Raw genomic sequence first — 21,299 nt, forward strand, 5'->3', positions numbered from 1 at the left:
GTTCTTCAGCACAGGTGAGAGGAGGGTGAAGCCCATGGTCCCAGGGCCCGTTGATGTTCTGGGCACATGGTGAGGTCTGTGATTTCCCTCTAAAATATCTGTCCAATCCTTCTTCTTTGCTTTGTCTATTGCCACGTTTTGACACTGATTTATGTCTCGCCTCCACTACAGCAATCACCTCCATCCTGCTTTCTCTAAGTTCCCTTTCCCACCTCAAACCCAAATCTACCTGCCCCAGAGTGACCCGTCTCACCTGCCTGCACACATGCTTCTGGGCACTTTCTGCCCAGAATTCTTTACTAGCTCCCAGTTGCCATAAGGGAAACGGAACTTTCTGGACAGGGCCTATGTGACCCTCCATCTCTCAGATCCCTCGTTTCCAGAATGTGCCTCAGACTCCCCAGCTACTCCCCATCGGTGGGTCACCTAGTTCCCCTCCCCAATCTGTGCCCTCATCGTCTCCTGCACACATTTCTCACATTCTTCTTGTTCAGCTCAAGCATGAATTCAACTGATCGGAAGTCTTTCTTGACTTCCTGCTTTTGCCCTTTGTCCTGTCCACCGAGCTCCAGTATCACAATATATTGTAAGTGATCATTTGCAGTTCTGTTCCTCTCTATTTTTTTTCTTTTGATGCTTTGTGTTTGTGTATATATGTGTATATTTTTTTCATCTACTGTAGGACTGGCATATAGTAGAAACTCAGAAAACCTTTACTGTGTAAATATGTGAATTCAGCCACACTAGGAACCATGTATGCAATGAACTGATGGATGACGTATACTTAGCTACTGAAAGCAGATGTGGGAACAGGCAATGTGACAGGCATGTGTCTTGACTTCCTGTGTTCAACATCCTTCAGATTTTACTCTTGGAAATAAGAAAACAGGGGATAGGAGGATGAAGAGAGGGGAGAAAAGGAGAGAATCAAGGGATGGAAAGTATCTTTAGTGGCTAATCATCATTGAGTAGTTAATGGGTCCCAGCATATCCAACGCTGCATTTTTATGGTTTTGACATCTAGTATATTGACCATGGCTTCTTTCCAATGAGGATACTTTGGTTCAATTTCTTGATCTTTTCAAATTCTGTTTTGAATTGTGTTATAAAACACCTGGAAGAGTCAGGAGGAGATTATGTCGTATAAAATTGTTGCTCTCCATAGAGAAGGAGGCCCTTGAATGTTATTGATCTGTCACTAACTCTTCCATGGGGTCTACTCCCAAGAGCTCCCTTTCAGGACTGGTTAACCTTTAGTCAGAGTTTACTCACCTAATGAGATGCCTAAATTATTCTTATTATATTATAGAAGCATAACCTTAAGCCTTCTTTCAGCCTGTAAATTCACACCAACTCTAAATATTGCTTCTGTTTTTTGACTTTGAGATTTTAATTACTGCTGATTGCAGCCATGAAATTAAAAGATGCTTACTCCTTGGAAGGAAAGTTATGACCAACCTAGATAGCATATTCAAAAGCAGAGATATTACTTTGCCAACAAAGGTCCGTCTAGTCAAGGCTATGGTTTTTCCAGTGGTCATGTATGGATGTAAGTGTTGGACTGTGAAGGAAGCTGAGCACTGAAGAATTGATGCTTTTGAACTGTGGTGTTGAAGAAGACTCTTGAGAGTCCCTTGGACTGCAAGGAGATCCAACCAGTCCATTCTGAAGGAGATCAGCCCTGGGATTTCTTCGGAAGGAATGATGCTAAAGCTGAAACTCCAGTACTTTGGCCACCTCATGAGAAGAGTTGACTCATTGGAAAAGACCTTGATGCTGGGAGGGATTGGGGGCAGGAGGAAAAGGGGATGACAGAGGATGAGATGGCTGGATGGCATCATCGACTCGATGGACATGAGTTTGAGTGAACTCTGGGAGTTGGTGATGGACAGGAAGGCCTGGCATGCTGTGATTCATGGGGTCGCAGAGAGTTGGACATGAGTGAGCGACTGAACTGAACTGAACTGATGCTCTCCTAACCACTTCCAAAATTCCCTTTTTGAGATCCCAGCAGACAATCATACAACAGTCAGATCTAGTTTTCATATGGTCACGTGAAAACAGCCAACTGAGTTATGCCTTTCAGTCAGTTTGCTTGTGCCTCATAGACACAAAGCCAGCCAAGGGCTGCTTGCCTACTGGTCTATTTTCTACTCAAAATATCATCTTAGTTCTTTCCAATTGCTACCTTCAAATTGCAGGGCAGCAAGATGCTCTTCCTTTATTCTGAGCTTCAGTTCATTTTTTAATTCCACTTCCTCAGTCTCTTCTGCTGGCACTACTACAGGAGCAGCTTCTGCCATAGGTGGGGATTTACCTGAAAGGGTAATGAATCATGCTGAGTTATCTGCTAATGGGCAAGTATACACACAGGGTCTTGGATAAAATGCCTACAAAGTGGAGTGTGTAGAGATATACATGTCTAGTGATTTGGGAAGGAGAGACACCAGGCCAGACAGTGTGAGTGATGAAGCATTAATAATCCTTCCTTGAGAATTCTCCATGTGGTATCTGGCTGGACACATATAAAAACGCCCCATTCATGTAGCATCACGGAAAGATGAGATATGTGGTTAGTGCAGACATGGTCACAGACTCCAAAGAGGGTTCCATTTAGAGTTTGGGAACAGAAATTAGCAAACCCCAAGATTGTGCTGGCCACCTGGAGAAACAACAGTCTTCAAAGGATACTTGCCCTGGCCAGTGTTCCCCAGGTTCTCATCAAGAAAGACCAGAGAACAGCCTCGTGCAGATACAGTGGAAATGTAGCCTATGGTCAAGAATTCATAATTCACTTCATTTAAAAAATTTAATTATTTTAATTGGAAGCTAATTACTTTACAATATTATAGTGGTTTTTGCCATACATTGACATGAATCAGCCATGTACATGTGTACATGTGTTCCCATCCTGCACCCCCTTCCCACCTCCCTCCTCATCCCATCCCTCAGGGTCATCCCAGTGCACCAGCCCTGAGCACCCAGTCTCATGCATCAAACTTGGACTGGCGATCTGTTTCACATATGATAATATACATGTTTCAATGCTATTCTCTCAAATTATCCCACCCTCGCCTTCTCCCCTAGAGTCCAAAAGATTGTACTTTACATCTGTGTCTCTTTTGCTGTCTCACATATAGGGTCATCTTTACCATCTTTCTAAATTCCATATATATGTATTAATATGCTCTATTGGTGTTTTTCTTTCTGACTTACTTCACTCTGTATAGTAGGCTCCAGTTTCATTCACCTCATTGGAACTGATTCAAATGCCTTCTTTTTAATGGCTGAGTAATATTCCATTGTGTATATGTACCACAGCTTTCTTATCCATTCATCTGCTGATAGACTTCTAGGTTGCTTCCATGTCCCGGCTATTACAAACAGTTCTGAGATGAACATTGGGGTACATGTGTCTCTTTCAATTCTAGTTTCCTGGCTGTGCATGCCCAGCAGTGGGATTGCTGGGTCATATGGCATTTCTATTCCCAGTTTTTTAAGGAATCTCCACACTGTTCTCCATAGTGGCTGTACTAGTTTGCATTCCCACCAACAGTATAAGAGGGTTCCTTTTCTCCACACTGTCTCCAGCATTTATTGTTTGTAGACTTTTTGATAGCAGCCATTCTGACCAGCGTGAGATGGTACCTCATTGTGGTTTTGATTTGCATTTCTCTGATAATGAGTGATGTTGAGCATCTTTTCATATGTTTGTTAGCCATCTGTATGTCTTCTTTAGAGAAATGTCTGTTTAGTTCTTTGGCCCATTTTTTGATTGGGTCATTTATTTTTCTGGAATTGAGCTGCAGGAGCTGCTTGTATATTTTTGAGGTTAATTCTTTGACAGTTGCTTTGTTTGCAATTATTTTCTCCCATGCCGAAGGCTGTCTTTTCACCTTGCTTATAGTTTCCCTTGTTGTGCACAAGCTTTTAAGTTTAATTAGCTCCCACTTGTTTATTTTTGTTTTTATTTCCATTATTCTGGGAGGTGGGTCATAGAGGATCCTGCTGTGATTTATGTCAGAAAGTGTTTTTCCTATGTTTTCCTCTAGAGTTTTATAGTTTCTGGTCTTACATTTAGATCTTTAATCCATTTTGAGTTTATTTTTGTGTATGGTGTTAAAAAGTGTTCTAGTTTCATTCTTTTACAAGTGGTTGACCAGTTTTCCCAGCACCACTTGTTAAAGAGACTGTCTTTTCTCCATTGTATATTCTTGCCTCCTTTGTCAAAGATAAGGTGTCCATAGGTGTGTGGATTTATCTCTGGGCTTTCTAGTTTGTTCCATTGATCTATATTTCTGTCTTTGTGCCAGTACCATACTGTCTTGATGACTGTAGCTTTGTAGTATAGTCTGAAGTCAGGCAGGTTGATTCATCCAGTTCCATTCTTCTTTCTCAAGATTGCTTTGGCTATTTGAGGTTTTTTGTATTTCCATAAAAATTGTGACATTATTTGTTCTAGTTCTCTGAAAAATATCATTGGTAGCTTGATAGGGATTGCATTGAATCTATAGATTGCTTTGCGTATTATACATATTTTCACTATATTCATTCTTCCAATCCATGAACATGGTATATTTCTCCATCTATTTGTATCATCTTTGATTTCTTCCATCAGTGTTTTATAGTTTTCTATATATAGGTCGTTTGTTTCTTTAGGTAGATTTATTCCTAAGTATTTTATTATTTTTGTTGCAATGCTGAATGGAATTGTTTCCTTAATTTCTTTCTGTTTTCTCATTGTTAGTGTATAGGAATGAAAGGGATTTCTGTGTGTTAATTTTATATCCTGAAACTTTACTACATTCATTGATTAGCTCTAGTAATTTTCTGGTGGAGTCTTTAGGGTTTTCTATGTAGAGGATCACGTCATCTGCAAACAGTGAGAGTTTTACTTCTTATTTTCCAATCGAGATTCCTTTTATTTCTTTTTCTGCTCTGATTGCTGTGGCTTAAACTTCCAAAACTGTGTTGAATAGTAGTGGTGAGACTGGGCACCCTTGTCTTGTTCCTGACTTTAGGGGAAATGCTTTCAATTTTTCACCATTGAGGATAATGCTTGCTGTGGGTTTATTATATATAGCTTTTATTTTGTTGAGGTACGTTCCTTCTATTCCTGCTTCTGGAGGGTTTTTATCATAAATGGATGTTGAATTTTGTCAAAGGCTTTCTTTGCATCTATTGAGATAATCATATAGTTTTTATCTTTTAATTTGTTAATGTGGTGTATCACACTGATTGATTTGTGGGTACTGAAGAATCCTTGTATCCCTGGGATAAAGCCCACTTGGTCATGATGTATGATCTTTTTAATATGTTGTTGGATTCTGTTTGCTAGAAATTTGTTAAGGATTTTTGCATCTATGTTCATCAGTGATATTGGCCTGTAGTTTGCTTTTTTTGTGGCATCTTTGTCTGGGTTTGGTATTAGGGTGATGGTGGCCTCATAGAATGAGTTTGGAAATTTACCTTCCTGTGCAATTTTCTGGAAGAGTTTGAGTAGGATAGGTGTTAGCTCTTCTCTAAATTTTCGGTAGAATTCAGCAGTGAAGCCATCTGGTCCCAAGTTTTTGTTTTCTGGAAGATTTCTGATTACAGTTTTGATTTCCATGTTTTGATTTTCTATTTTCTATTTCTTCCTGGTTCAGTTTTGGAAAGTTATACTTTTCTAAGAATTCATCCATTTCCTCTAGGTTGTCTATTTTATTGGCATATAGTTGCTGATAGTAGTCTCTTATCATCCTTTGTATTTCTGTGTTGTCTGTTGTGATTTCTCCATTTTCATTTCTAATTTCATTGATTTCATTCTTTTCCCTTTTTTCTTGATGAGTCTGGCTAATGGTTTGTCTATTTTATTTATCTTCTCAAAGAATCATCTTTTAGCTTTGCTGATTTTTGCTACAGTCTCCTTTGTTTCTTTTTCATTTATTTCTGCTCTAATTTTTATATATTTTTTCCTTCTACTAACCCTGGGATTCTTCATTTCTTCTTTTTCTAGTTGTGTTAGGTGTAGTGTTAGGTTATTTATATGATTTTTCTCTTGTTTCTTGAGGTAAGCTTGTATTGCTATGAACCTTCCCCTTAGCACTGCTTTTACTGAATCCCATAGGTGTTGGGTTGTTGTGTTTTCATTTTCATTCATTTCTATGCATATTTTCCTTTTTTATTTCTTCTGAAATTTGTTGGTTATTCAGAAGCATGTTGTTTAGCCTCCATATGTTTGCATTTTTAATAGTTTTTTTTTCCTGTAGTTGACATCTAATCTTACCACAATGTAATCAGAAAACATTCCTGGAATGATTTCAATTTTTTTGAACTTACCAAGGCCTGATTTATGGCCCAGGATGTGATCTATCCTGGAGAATGTTCGTGTGCACTTGAGAAAAAGGTTAAATTCATTGTTTTGTGGTGAAATGTCCTATAGATATCAATTAGGTCTAACTGGTTCATTGTATCATTTAAAGTTTTTGTTTTTGTGCTAATTTTCTGTTTAGTTGATCTATCCATAGGTGTGAGTGGGGTATTAAATTCTCCCACAATTACTGTGTTACTGTTAATTTCCACTTTCATACTTGTTAGCATTTGCCTTACATATTGTGGTGCTCATATATTGGGTGGATATATATTTGTAATTGTTATGTCTTCTTTTTGGATTGATCCTTTGATCATTATGTAGTGTCCTTCTTTGTCTCTTTTCACAGCCTTTATTTCAAAATCTATTTTATCTGATATGAGTATTGCTACTTCTGCTTTATTTTTGTCTCCATTTGTGTGAAATATCTTTTTCCAGCCCTTCAGTCTGTACAGCCTTTCAGTCTGTATGTGTTCCTTGTTCTGAGGTAAGTCTCTTGTAGACAGCATATATAGGGGTCTTGTTTTTGTATTCATTCAGCCAGTCTTTGTCTTTTGGTTGGGGCATTCAACCCATTTACATTTAAGGTAATTATTGATAAGTGTGATCCTATTGCCATTTACTTTGTTGTTTTGGGTTCGAGTTTATACACCTTTTCTGTCTTTCCTGTCTAGAGAAGATCCTTTAGCATTTGTTGAAGAGCTTGTTTGTTGGTGCTGAATTCTCAGCTTTTGCTTGTCTGTAAAGCTTTTGATCTCTCCATCATATTTGAATGAGATCCTTTCTGGGTACAGTAATCTGGATTGTAGATTTTTCTTTCATCACTTTAAGTATGTCCTGCCATTCCCTTATGGCCTGAAGAGTTTCTTTTGAAAGATCAGCTGTTATCCTTATGGGAATCCCCTTGTGTGTTATTTGTTGTTTTTCCCTTCCTGCTTTTAATATTTGTTCTTTGTGTTTGATCTTTGTTAATTTGATTAATATGTGTCTTGGGGTGTTTCACCTTGGGTTTATCCTGTTTGGGACTCTCTGGGTTTCTTGGACTTGGGTGATTATTTCCTTCCCCATTTTAGGGAACTTTTCAACTATTATCTCTTCAAGTATTTTCTCATGGCTTTTCTTTTTGTCTTCTTCTGGGACTCCTATGATTCAAATGTTGGGGTGTTTGACATTGTCCCGGAGGTCTCTGAGGTTGTCCTCACTTCTTTTAATTCTTTTTTCCTCTCTGCTTCATTTATTTCCCCCATTATATCTTTCACCTCACTTATCCTATCTTCTGCCTCAGTTATTCTACTGTTGGTTCCCTCCAGAGTGTTTTTGATCTCAGTTATTGTGTTATTCATTATTGATTGACTCTTATTTCTTCTAGGTCCTTGTTAAACATTTCTTGCATCTTCTCAATCCTTAACTCCAGACTATTTATCTGTAACTTCATTTTGTTTTCAAGATTTTGCATCATTTTTACTATCATTATTCTGAATTCTTTTCCAGGTAGACTCCCTATCTCCTCCTCTTTTGTTTGGTTTGGTGGGCATTCATCATGTTCCTTTACCTGCTGAATATTTCTCTGCCTTTTCATCTTGTTTAGATTGCTGTGTTTGGGGTGGCCTTTCTGTATGTTGAAAGTTTGGGTCCTCTTCATTGAAGAGGTTCCTCCATGCGGGTGGGGTTGGACGAGTGGCTTGTCAAGGTTTCCTGACTAGGGAAGCTTGCGTCGGTGTTCTGGTGGGTGGAGCTGGATCTCTTCTCTCTGGAGTGTAATGAAGTATCCAGTAGTGAGTTCTGAGGTGTCTATGGGTTTGGTGTGACTTTTGGCCACCTGTATTTTAATGCTTAGGGTTATGTTCCTGCACTGTTGGAGAATTAGCTTGGTATGTCTTGCTCTGAACCTTGTTGGCTCTTGAGTGGAGCTTGGTTTCAGTGTAGGTATGGAGGCTTTTGGATGAGCTCTTGTCAATTAATGTTCCCTGGAGTCAGGAGTTTTCTGGTGTTCTCAAGTTTTGAATTTAAGCCTCCTGCCTCTGGTTTTCAGTCTTATTCTTACAGTAGCCTCAAGACTTCTCCATCCATACCCCACTGATGATAAAACATCTCCTTTCAAAGACAATGGGCTGCCTTTCTGCGTGGCTGGTGTCCTCCACCACCGTTCAGAAGTTGTTTGGTGGAATTTGCTCAGCGTTCAAATGATCTTTCGGTGAATTTGTGGGGGAGAAAGTGGTCTCCCCATCCTATTCCTCCACCATCTTAGGAACACCCCCCCCCCACACTTCATCGTTTTTTAACTAGTACTTAACTGCAAGTACTTCAGAGATAGTCTATGAGAATTAGAAAATAAGGATTTGTCAGTGTTTGCCTGAGAATGTACCCACCCATAAGAAATGGCAGTTTGATTCTAGCTGCAAGCCCAGCTTATACAATTCTTCTTAGTTCAATAAATCTTTCCTGAATGTCTGATCTCAGGGGGTTCAAATTTTGGGAAGAAGACAAATATTAACAAAGAAATTGTAATTAGATGTGTTGCATCTTATTTGCAGTAGTGGATATAAGTATACAGATGAAAGAGCCCTAATCTCTCTGGGTTTCTGTATTAGCATCTGTAAAATTAGGAAATTTGACCCAACTAACTATTCCATTAAAGTAAATTGAATCATTTCCTTCAAATGCTGATTATTTCCTTTATGTTATTTAGCCCAGATGAAACCCTGGAGGGTTTGTCTCAAATTTACCATTTGAGACAAATGAGGGTCACAGGTTCTTAATTGTAGTGCTACTCTTTCCTCTGTTCCAGTGGCCATCACCTCACGCCTCCCCCACCCTCAGGGCTTTGTTGTAACTCCCACTCTAGATACCTGGATGGACTCCACCCAGGAAGCACTTCCTATTTCCTCAGATGGAGTGAGGTGACTGTGCTCTCCAGGGACCTGTTCAGTTTAGTCGCTCAGTCATGTCCGACTCTTTGCAACCCTATGGTGACCCCAGGGACCTGTACCTCCACATAAAGAATAATGGTTGGTCACATGTCTGTCTCTGCCTTAGACTACAGTTCTGTCAGGGCAGGGACCACGTTTCTGATTTTTTATGTAAGTTTGCCATTGGGTCCCTTGGACTCATCTTCATTGTGTTCTGCATGATGGGGACTTAACAAACACAGGAGCAACTGATCAGTGGAGGGACTTCTGCTCATATGCTTCCCTCTCTTTCTCTCTGGCCTTAAGTCACTTCAGAAATGTACAAGCGGGAACATTCAGAGGGCAGAATATATCTGTGGTGGAGCTCATCCCCAAGGTTATTGGAGGTGTCTCCCAACTTAAGTTTTCTTTCCTCTTTTTACTCTGTGTTAAAGAGTTTTAGGCAGGAGGAGGCCTCTAGGAGGTTAAGTTAAACCTGAGATCTGAATTAAACCTAAGGGCATGGCAACTCACTCCAGTATTCTTGCTTGGAGAATCCCATGACAGAGGAGCCTGGCAGGCTACAGTCCATATGGTCGCAAAGAGTCAGGCACAACTGAGTGACTAACACTTTCTCACTTTCACTTCAAGCCTGAAATTTACACACACAGAATTAGCTTTTGGGCTTCCCTGGTGGTTCAGCAGGAAAGAATCGCCTGCAGTACAGGAGATGCAAGAGATGCTGGTTCCATCCCTGGGTCGGGAAGATCCCCTGGAGAAGGAAATGGCAATCCACTCCAACATTTTTGCCTGGAAAATCCCATGGACATAGGAGCCTGGAGGGCTACGATGGTCCATGGGGTCACAAAAAAGTTGGACATGACTGAGTGACTAAACTACCACCTGTTGCTTATAACCCTCTCTTGATTAAGGCAGCTACTGTCAGTCCCCTTGCACATACTTTTCAGATTGTACAGTGTCATCTTGGGGTTCTTTTCACATGTCTTTGAGATTTATTTCCCCCTAGATACACTTGGTTATGTGGATAAACAACTTAAAAGGGGCTGGCATGGAGAATGTTTGCCAGCTAACATTCGAGCTTACAGATTCCTGAGTCTCTAAATAAAACCTAATGAACAGCATTCTAGTAGCTCAGAGGCTCATGTGCCTGGTTAAGTGCTTATTTTCCACCAAGGAGAGGTTAAGCATCCACGGTTCTGGATGCTAAAGCTGTGAATACCTTTTCCTTTTTTGTCCTCTTTCTTTTTCTTGGGTGGTGGTGGCGGTGGCGGAGGCTCCTTTTTCACTTTTTTATTTGCAGCTGCCTGAGGAAGTTTTTCTTTTGTTTCTGCTGGCTGGTTTTCTTTTTCTTCTTCCATGAGCCTCTGATGAATTTCAGCAGCCACCTGGTTGTATAAGAGGAACACTTCAGTTACTGCAACATTTATGAAAAATGATAACTATTTGGACTGAGTCATCACCCAATGTCATTGAAACCGCCTTTTACTGAAACAACCATGCCATATACTGAGTCTTTACAGAACACACTTTGATGTTTCACTTAAATGGAAACCTGTCTCTGTCCCAAAAAGTGGCTTTCTGAGGCCATCTGTGTGGCAGCCACTCACTTTCTCAAGCCCTGCCTGCCATGCGTCTTTCTGTTTCCTCATTCCTGCCTCCAAACCTGGAAAGCTTCAGAGTCATGCAAGCATTTCTTTCTCAATTTCAGACCTATGGATTGAATGCTCACTATTCTTCCAAGTTATTTAACTTATATGCAGAGTACATTACATGGAATGCCAGGTTGGATGAAGTACAAGCTGGAATCAAGATCGCTGGGAGAAATATCAATAACCTCAGATAGGTAGATGACACCACCCTTATAGCAGAAAGCGAAAAAGAACTAAAGAGTCTCTTAATTAAAGTGAAAAAGTTGGCTTAAAACTCAACATTCAGAAAAAGAAGATCATGGCACCAGTCCCATCACTTCATGGCAAATAGTGGGGAAACAATGGAAACAGTGAGACACTTTATTTTTCGAGCTTCAAAATCGCTGCAGATGGTGACTATAGCCATGAAGTTAAAAGACATTTGCTCCTTGGAAGAAAAGCTATGGCTAACCTAGACAGCATATTAAAAAGCAGAGACATTACTTTGCCAACAAAGGTCTATCTAGTCAAAGCTATGGTTTTTCCAGTAGTCATGTATGGATGTGAGAGCTGAGTGCTGAAAAATTGATGCTTTTGAACTGTGGTGTTGGAGAAGACTCTTGAGAGTCCCTTGGACTGGATCAAACCAGTCCATTCTAAAGTAAATCAGTCCTGAATATTCATTGGAAGGACTAATGCTGAAGCTGAAACTCCAATCCTCTGGCCACCTGATGCGAAGAACAGACTCACTGGAAAAGACCCTGATGCTGGGAAAGATTGAAGGTGGGAGGAGAAGGGGATGACAGAGGATGAGATGGTTGGATGGCATCACCGGCTTGATAGATGTGCGTTTGAGCAAGCTCTGAGAGTTGGTGATGGACAGGGAAGCCTGGCGTCCTGCAGTCCATGAGATCACAAAGAGCTGGACATGACTGAGTGACTGAACTGAACTGAACTGATTCTTCCAAGTTCCTGTTATCTCTTGGGTTTCAATATGGGGCACTCCCCTAAATCAGAGTTTCTCAATCTTTTGTTTGTTTGTTTTTTGCTGTTGATTGTTTTTATGTCCATTTCTCCTAATTACATTCCCCTCCATGAAATCTGAATACTGCAGAAGTGTACTTGCCTGTGTACTTTATATATGTCTGTGCTTTGTATATAAAGTTAGTGAGAATCTGTCTTGTTCTTCAGTCAAGTTTTGGGAGTCCATGCCCTGTATTAACTGGGCTCACCGACACTTGAATCCTGGGTTCCCATTCTATTCTAACACTAGACATCACCCCAGGAATGTACGATGTTCATGGAGGATGACTAACCACATTGCTGGTTCTTAAGTTCCTCTCTCTGGGAGACTTTGAACTTCTCTCCATATCTGTACCCTCCTCCTTTCACTCTCACAGATTTCCTGGTGTAAGAGATTAACTGTGTGGTCACAACACAACAGCTGATGAATGGGGTGGGGTGAGCTGCTGCTGGGACCCCTCCCTCTCCCTGCTCTGTGGGCCTCAGGAAAACCTTGTCTTGGGGCTTGTGCAGCTGTGGCTGTGCCTGCAGTTAGAAAGAATGCAACTTTCAAACCATGTTATCTTCCTGATATATGCCCAGGAGTGGGATTGAATTTGAAAAAGTATATATGTTAGTAGTTCAGTTATGTCTGACTCTTTGTGACCCCATGAACTATAGGCCGCCAGGCTCCTCTGACCATGGAATTCTTCAGGCAAGAATACTGGAGTGGGTAGTAGTGAAAGTCACTCAGTTGTGTCCAACTCTTGCAACCCCATGGACTGTAGCCTGCAAGGTTTCTCTGTCGATGGGATTCTCCAGGCAAGAATACTGGAGTGGGTTGACATTTCCTTCTCCAGGGGATCTTCCTGATCCAGAAATTGAACCCAGGTCTCCTGCACTGCAGGCAGAGTCTTTACCGACTGAGCTAGAAGGGAAGCCTTACCATCCAAGCCACCAGGGAAACCACTGGAAAAGAATATAAATGTATATATGTATAACTTTCTGTACACCTGAAACTAACACAACATTGCTAATCAACTATGATCCAAGGTAAAATAAAAATTAAAAATAAAATAAATTATAAAAGAAAGACTAGACCCGCTAAAACGTGTCCAATGGCTACTGGAGAGGTGAAGGGCATTTATGGGTATCAAACTGAGAAACAAAAGCTGAGACAAGGTTTTCAAGGTTTTCTTTATCCCTTTCACACACACATGGTGTGTGCCCCACACACCATGGGGGCGGTAGCAACAGATGGCTGAAAACTTAAAAATCTCAGTAAGGCAACTGGTGAGGAAATGGAGGTCCACGGAGTTTGTTTATAATGTTCTCACTGTGTCCAAGACTGATGATATTTCTGGGGAGAATTGGGTTAGGGGCCTGGAGGAGAAAGGGGAAGTTGGATAGAGGTGAACCAAAAGAGGAAAAAGGCACAATCTAATGTTTACCTTCAAAGAAATTTGCTGTCTTGTGGGCAACATTGACCAGCCAATTCCTGTGCTCTCCAGATCCCTGCTGCAGAATCCCACCAAGCTTCACAACCGTGGCTCAGCATGTAACTGTCCTCAACTGTTCTGCGTGTTAGTCACTTAGTTGTGTCTGACTCTTTGCAACCCCAGAACTGTAGCCTGCCAGGCTTCTCTCTCCATGGGATTTTCCAGGCAAGAATACTGGAGTTGGTTGCCATTTACTTCTCCAGGGAATCTTCCCGACCCAGGGATCGAAACTGGGTCTTCCACATTGCAGGCAGACTCTTTACCATCTGAGCCTCCAAGGAAGCCTTCAGCTGTTCTATGACTATTAATGCTCATCTCCAATCTTGAAATGGGCTGAGAGTTCCCAAGAGCTAAGTGAGCCCTGTGTCTTAGTTTTATCCATAGCTTTTAGCGTCTGTGTTAATACTCATAGAAGATGCCCAGGACAGGCTTACTGATTGACAGGATTTCTTTCTATTTTTTTTAGTTATGAGCTGCCTGCACTTTGTTTTTTTTTTTTTAAATATAAATTTATTTATTTTATTTGGAAGTTAATTACTTTACAATATTGTATTGTATTCATCAACATGAATCTGCTACAGGTATACACGTGTTCCCCATCCTGAACCCCCCTCCCTCCTCTCTCCCCGTACCATCCCTTTGGGTCATAACCATATACTACAGAATATATCCACAGCTTCTGGTGCAGTGGTCAAGAATCCATCTGCTAATGCAGGAGCCGTAAGAGATGCGGGTTTGATCCCTGGGTCAGGAAGATCCTCTGGAATAGGAAAAGGCAACTCGCTCCAGCATTCTTGCCTGGAAAATTCTATAGACAGAGAAGCCTGGTGGGCTACAGTCCATGGGGTCATGAAGAGTTGGACACGACTGAGCGACTGAGCACACAAATGCACCCACAGCTCTTTCGGTATTAGCGGAACCTCGGAGGGATGCAGAAAGGTTTCAAAGAGCAAGGCAGCTTTTTTGGTGTGCGTGCATGCTTTTTAATCAGATGCTTTTTTGATAAAAATGAATTTCATGATATATACTGTACTTTCAAATTCTTGGTAAAACTGTTAACATACTCACCTAAATTGCAAGCAATTTGTTTTTGAATCCATTCTTGCAAGGCGCAATAAGTTAGCAATTTCCTTTAAAATTGGATTTTTCTTCTCTGTAAACAGCCTTGTGATAATGGTGATGGTGATTATCATTACCTGCATTTTTCTAGTCCACTTCCCTCAAACACTTCTGGGTCTCTTTCAAAAATTAGCATAATTCACAGTACACCTAGTAATCTAGCTTGTAAGACTGAAGAAACTCTAGAAATAATGCTTTGACATAGTGGGCGTTAAACATGACTAGTTTCTTTGAAATCATTGCATACCTGCTAATTAGAAGAAAGTTCTGCTAAAAATTAACATAACATACTAAGTGGATAGCTCTTGGTAAAGCTGCTGTGTACAGAAAAAGCCCAGGCCAAAGTGCTGTCATTTCAATTGCCCTGATCTCAGCTGGTCCTGTTCTTCCTGCATCACTTCATTGAATCAAGCCTTTCTTATTTGAAACTCAAAGTTCGCTTGTGTGTGTTAGTTGCTCAGTTGTGTCTGACTTGTTGCGACCCCATGGACTGTCGGGGTCCAGACTCCTCCATCCATGGAATTCTCCAGGCAAGAATACTGGAGTGCATGGCCATTCCCTTCTCCAGGGGATCTTCCCAACCCAGGGATCGAACCTAGGTCTTCTGCATTGCAGGTGGATTCTTTACTGTCTGAGCCAGCAGGGAAAGTTCTCTTAAGGTTATTTAATGTCAAAATTATTTGGAAGTCTACTAGGAATATAAAGGGCTTCCCTAATAACTCAGTTGGTAAAGAATCCACCTGCAATGCAGGAGACCCCAGTTCGATTCCTGGGTCAGGAAGGTCTGCTGGAGAAGGGATAGGATACCCACTCCAGTATTCTTGGGCTTCCCTTGTAGCTCAGCTAGTAAAGAATCTGCCTGCAATGTGGGAGACCTGGGTTAAGTCATAAATCAGGATTCAAATGTAATTATTGGGAATATTAATTACTAAACAATCCTTCCTCCTATGCTTTCTGTATGGTTTTCAAAAGTCTGAAAGCAAAGTGGTACAGTTTTAAACAAATTTCTTAACATAATGATCTATTATATTTAGTTTCCAAAAAACTTTCATATTCATTATTTCATTGGACCTTTTCAATCATTCAAGAAAGGCTAGGTACAATGTCTCTCATGTTACAGATAAGGAACTGAAGACTCAGAGAGGTTAAGTGATTTTCCTGAGATCACACAGCTTAACTAAGAGGTATGGCCAGGGCTCTTGGTGCTCTATGATACTCTCTGAGAATCTAATATTTTAAAACTTATTTTCCTAGGTAATTTTAGTGGGATGCATAAGACTTGTAAATTATGTTCATGTTCAGTTAAACAAAGAATAATAATTAATCAACTTCTCTTTTTAGAACTTCTAGATCTGGCTTCCTACTCTCTGGTGCTTGGTAGTTGTGGTCTTTGCAGGCTACAGCTCATTGCCACTGCCATCATCATTTATACGAACATCAGTGTCACCAGCATAGCAGCAGAAGCATCTCAAGAACGTACTGAGGACTCAATATTGTGTTAGATGTGGGCATTATGCTAGGTGTAGCAGATACAGAAAGTTTTAGAATTGTTAAGGATTCAGGAAAACATTAATGAGATAAAAATTATAAACAATAACCTAGACAATAAGAGTCAAGAGTAGGAGAGACAATTACTGCTACAAGGATTAGAAGAGCATATGATCACAGAAGGTTTGGGCTTTGGGAAACAGACAACCAATTGATTGGTAATGACAGTAATACTAAGACTTAAAGAAAGTGTAGGCTAAATTCCTGACTTTAAAAATCTGGCCCTATTGGATCCCATTCTTAAATGGCAAAGTTGGCCTCTCTGTTTCTCTTATTTCTTTTAGAAAAAAAAAAAGAAACTTCTGAGAGATATAAATGTATGTTGTGAACATTGTGTAAACTTTACATTCATAGCATATTACCAATTTTGGAATTCAATGAATGGGTGTTATTAAAAGAAAATGTAATAACCAGCATTGCTTACCATGTGAGATATTGCCAAAGAAGACTGCTGCCACGTATCCATCACCATCTTCTCATCAGTCTCAAAGTTTAACTCTACACTTTCCAGCGTGTAATCGATCTTGCCCTTCAGGATGCTTTTTGTTTTTGGTTTGGATAAAGCTGACTCTGGAGAAATGGATCTTCGAGGAACCAGGGGAATTCTTGGGAAAATCACCAAAAAAGAAATATAAAGACTTTAACAGAATTCTATTTTTGTGGCCATGCTATTTGGAAAATTTTGTTCTCTTGTTCTAAGAAGAACCCTTTAGATGGAGAAAAGATTATGAAAGGCTGTATTTAAATTTTTATGATCCAGAGACTCTTATTAACAAGAGGAAACTAGAGACAAGTAATCTTAAAACATAATCTTTAGGACTAATTCTTGGTAATTATAAGGAAGGCAATTTTATGAAGAAATTCAATTTTGGAATTTATCTGGGATATAAACTTCTGACAAGGAATAAATCAGTCATGAAAAAGAGAACCAAATAGATTTGAGCATCACTTCTTTAATATGACTAGCACTTGGCTTCTGGAAATGAACAGTTAAAAGTGGGATATATTATAATAGATGTAAGGTCTGCAAGGGGTGTCTCACTGAGGTTTGAGAGTACCAGCATCCCTCCCCCAACTTTGAGAATGGATGATGAACTGTTTTGCAAAGTGCTGTGAGAACACAGAGTTAAGCTTTCCCCCTGCTCTCAACCATATTGGAGCTGCCCCTGGGAATGTCCAATCCCTGAAGGATCCCAGGATCTCAGAGGCCAACTGCAGGCAGTGATCCACAGATCAGAATGCTTACTGTGACTGGGATCCTGCTCAGTGATAGAACATAGGAAGGGCTTTCAGCTTGGGCAGAAAGGAGCTCCCAGGATGCCTTGGCTAAAACTTGAGAAGAGCAAGCAGTTAGCTTGGCAGACTCAAGTTGCTGGGGAATGGAGCAGTGACGCAGAAAGCTGGATGTGAATTTTTACAAATCACTGGCTTGGTCATGTTTTGAAGCATCAGATGAGGTTTTCTGAAGCTGGCTCTTTGATTATCACAATGTTTGGAATTTTGACAGTACACAGTACCTATGGAGGCCATGTGTTTATGACTCAGTACCCACCTACCCACAAGGCCAGTTGACACTTTAATAATCAAGTAATGCTCAGTCTCAGTCACTGAGACATATTAGATTCATGTGCCTAATCAGTTAAGGTAAAGGTTGTGTGATTATCTCTAGACATTTAAGATGAGGCAACAGGCAATTCTGAACACCTTGCTTTGGAGGACTGCAGTAGCAGCATATCATTTTAAAAGGAATCTGGGTTTAGAATTCATCTACTGAGAAAAATTCTGGTCTAGCCAGTCCTCTCACTATCAGTAGATATTTCAGTAGATATTAACTGGGGCATGTCACTTGACTTTCTGAGGCTCCATTCCTCTTGGAAGAATACAAATATAATAATAATAATATTATTATTATTTTTATACATTCTTTGTTATTAGTTAATACCATTATTATTACTATTAGGTTGTTGGAGGAATAAAATAGACAAACTATGTGAAAATGCTTGATGCTGTGCTCATTTCCCTACACATGTTAAAGAGACTGGTTGACTGGTTGGTTGGCCAGTTGACACATCTGTTGGCTGAGAGTTCCAGGAGTTACTTACAGCAGTGACTTGAGGTTGAGATTGGTGTAGAGTACTTTTGTAGAAAATAAGAACTGGCTGTTCTTTTGCCCATCTCATTCTACTAACCAACATTAACAGCTTCCCCATTATGCCTGACTTGCTATTTTGTGCTAAGAACAGAATGCACTGCTACTGGGGACACTGAAACTTGGCCTCTTTTGATGACTTGATGGTTCATATCACTTTGGAAATTTTCTTAATGTTTTTAATTGCAATGTTCTCTTTCTGCACTGGCTGAGTTAAAACACTGATCTTGTATTTGAGTCAAAAAGAGGGTACAGAGTTTCCTTTTTGTGTTTTCTTGCTTATGCGTGGTCCTGACAGGGACATGATGGGACTAGATGGAAGAGGTCTACAGAGAAATGGGTGTCAGATCACTGTGGAATCCTGTTGTGCTCAGGCCATTTCTAATTCTTGATGGCATAAGGGAGCATAAAACAAGAGATACTCACAATTAAAACAGTGCATGTGAGGAAGAATAGTTCGTTGTCATATTATGCAATAAAGATAATAGTTACCACTTATCGAGAGTCACTGGGACTAGGTCTCAAGTTCTCTGACTCTCAGACATGGTGCTATATGTTCTGAGGATTTCATTTTCTGCAGTCTTCATAACCACCCTACTTCTACAGATAATGAAACCAAGGCTTAAGAGAGTTGGGGGTGACTTTTCCAAATAAGTTGTTTTAATTTACTTACATATAACTAGTAATTGGCGAAAAATGTAATCTTTATTCTACCCTTACCACCAAGTTTATTTTCATGCTGGTGGGAATCTGATGTTAGATCACTAAGAAGTTTCAGTCTCACAAAGACATAACCACATAAGTTTGAGTCTTTACTGTTTCTCAGTTTCCTATACTGTAAAAGAAGATACATAATGCCTTGCAGTTTCATTTACATGATGTCACACACAGACACACCCATACACACAGAACAGCATGGGACCTTTCGTAAAAGTGGTAGAGGGTCATGATCCCTTACCAGAAAGTCTTTGGTCAAAAGTGTTTCAGAATTCAGAATTTGTATATACTGTATATTCCCTATCATCCCCAGCAGTCTGGTAGAAGCACTCCGTTACAAAACACACTATATCTCTGCAGCAAAAATGAGTAATCAGTGAGTAGATAAGTAGAATAAATAATGCATATCAATAGTCTTTGTCAAAGTTAGAAAAGAAATTCAGTTTTCAGGCCTTTTTTTTTTTTGATTTTGGATTAGCAGATACAGGAGTGTGGTTTTATAATGGTATTCAATTTAAAATCACAAAGCTTTATGCTCAGACTAATTACAGTGCAACATGATAGTCTACCTTACCTAAGCTGGCTTTCCAAAATATCTCTACTATCCAGTCGGACCAATGGGACTCGAGTGAATCTCTTAGTGTCATCCATCGGAATTTTACATTCCATGGCCCTGTAATAATCTTGCAGGAATCTCTTCGTATCTTGGAAACGGTTCAGTTCTGCCTTTAATAGCAAATATGAATGTTAATACCCAAGACAGAATAAGATAATCTGTACATATTTTCCATATAAGCTCTGTAAACACTATTTAAAAACAGTAGGTTGAAATCAGCTTTCTAGAAACTAAGAGAAGTGGTTTTAAGTGTTTATATAAGATTTCATAAAAATTAAAGAAAGTTGGTAAGTTTGCATTCTCTGTACTTATTGATTATGAGTCCACTTAACAAGATGATGTTTCCATTCCTCTTAATAATGTTACAAAAGATAGTATGATGTCTGAAATAGCACATATTAGTCATTATTTTGACATTAGGAATTCTTTGTGCCATATATTCAACCAAGCAATACATTAACAAACATTTGAATGTGTTTCATCATACATAACACAGTTGACTTGGTAAATACTAAAAGTACACACAAAATACATAATATAAATACATATACTTCTATAAAAGAACTGAAACACAAAATAAGACTAGATATTGGTCCTGTAGGACTATGAAATGTAGCTGTGGAGAACTAACAAATGGTGAGGTGAAGTGATAATGAATAGTCTTTTTTTCTCACAGTTTCCATTCCTGCGCAACATGAACAGAAGGGAGGTCACTCCTCCAAGGTCAAAACGAAATGCCTCTGCTAACTTTGCCAGTAGGCATCTTGAGGGAGAGGAAATGGAGAAGCACAGAGGAGCATCAGTTATTCCTGAGTGACTCCCTCCCAGCAGGTTGTTTCCGTTTGTGGTAATTGTGACATGTATGTGCAGTGAGATTCCACACACTGTCAATTCCACAAACAGACCATGAGTTTTCCAACCTACTCTCCTATCAGATGTCAGGTCAGTTGGCATATCATAGGTGCTTCTCTCTGGTGGTGTAACCATGACCTTCATTCTTTGCTTTTATTAGTAGGGCTACTTAAACCAGTTCAGTTCAGTTCATTTCAGTTCATTTGCTCAGTCAGGTCTGACTGTTTGTGACCCTGTAGACTGTAGCACGCCAGGCTTCCCTGACCATCACCAACTCCCAGAGCTTGCTCAAACTCATATCCATCAAGTCAGTGAGGCCATCCAACCATCTCATTCTATATCATCCCCTTCTCCTCCTGCCTTCACTCTTTCTCAGCATCAGGGTCTTTTCCAATAAGTCAGTTCTTTGCATCAGGTGGCCAAAGTTTTGGAGCTTCAGCTTCAGCATCAGTCCTTCCAATGAATATTCAGGACTGATTTCCATTAGGATTGACTGGTTTGATCTCCTTACAGTCCAAGGGACTCTCAAGATGGAAGCTCTTATGCAGATGTATTCCACAACAGTTAGTTAATTATAGAAAGCATCTTTTCTAAAAAGAACAAAACTCACCTGGTGTTCAAAGCTCTTTGCTGAACCTAACTCAGGATATTTATAGGGGCTTCCCTGGTGGCTCAGATGTTAGAGTCTGCCTGCTATGTGGGAGATTCTGGATCGATCCTTGGGTGGGGAAGATCCCGTGGAGAAGGGAATGGCTACCCACTCCAGTATTTTTGCCTGGAGAGTCCCATGGAGAGGGGAGCATGGCAGAATATTTATAAAGGGGTCCCTATATTCAGCAAGCAAGTAATGTTGTAATTTATGTAAGAAAACATCAAGGAACAGTCTTGTACTGCCATACTGAGTTTGG

General features: G+C 40.0%; 1 protein-coding gene across 1 annotated transcript in view; it reads right to left on the reverse strand.

The window, feature by feature from the left end:
- Positions 1-21,299, reverse strand: part of SPEF2 (sperm flagellar 2) — a 199,850-nt gene that overhangs the window by 50,729 nt on the left and 127,822 nt on the right. The window contains exons 25-28 of the mRNA XM_018065771.1: positions 19,498-19,649; positions 16,482-16,662; positions 10,481-10,646; positions 2,189-2,317 (exon numbers count right to left, since the gene is read on the reverse strand). Coding sequence (XP_017921260.1) covers positions 2,189-2,317; positions 10,481-10,646; positions 16,482-16,662; positions 19,498-19,649 — 628 coding nt within the window. The remainder of the gene's footprint in view (positions 1-2,188; positions 2,318-10,480; positions 10,647-16,481; positions 16,663-19,497; positions 19,650-21,299) is intronic.

This window comes from Capra hircus, chromosome 20 (assembly GCF_001704415.2).
Source record: "Capra hircus breed San Clemente chromosome 20, ASM170441v1, whole genome shotgun sequence".
NCBI lineage: Eukaryota > Metazoa > Chordata > Mammalia > Artiodactyla > Bovidae > Capra > Capra hircus.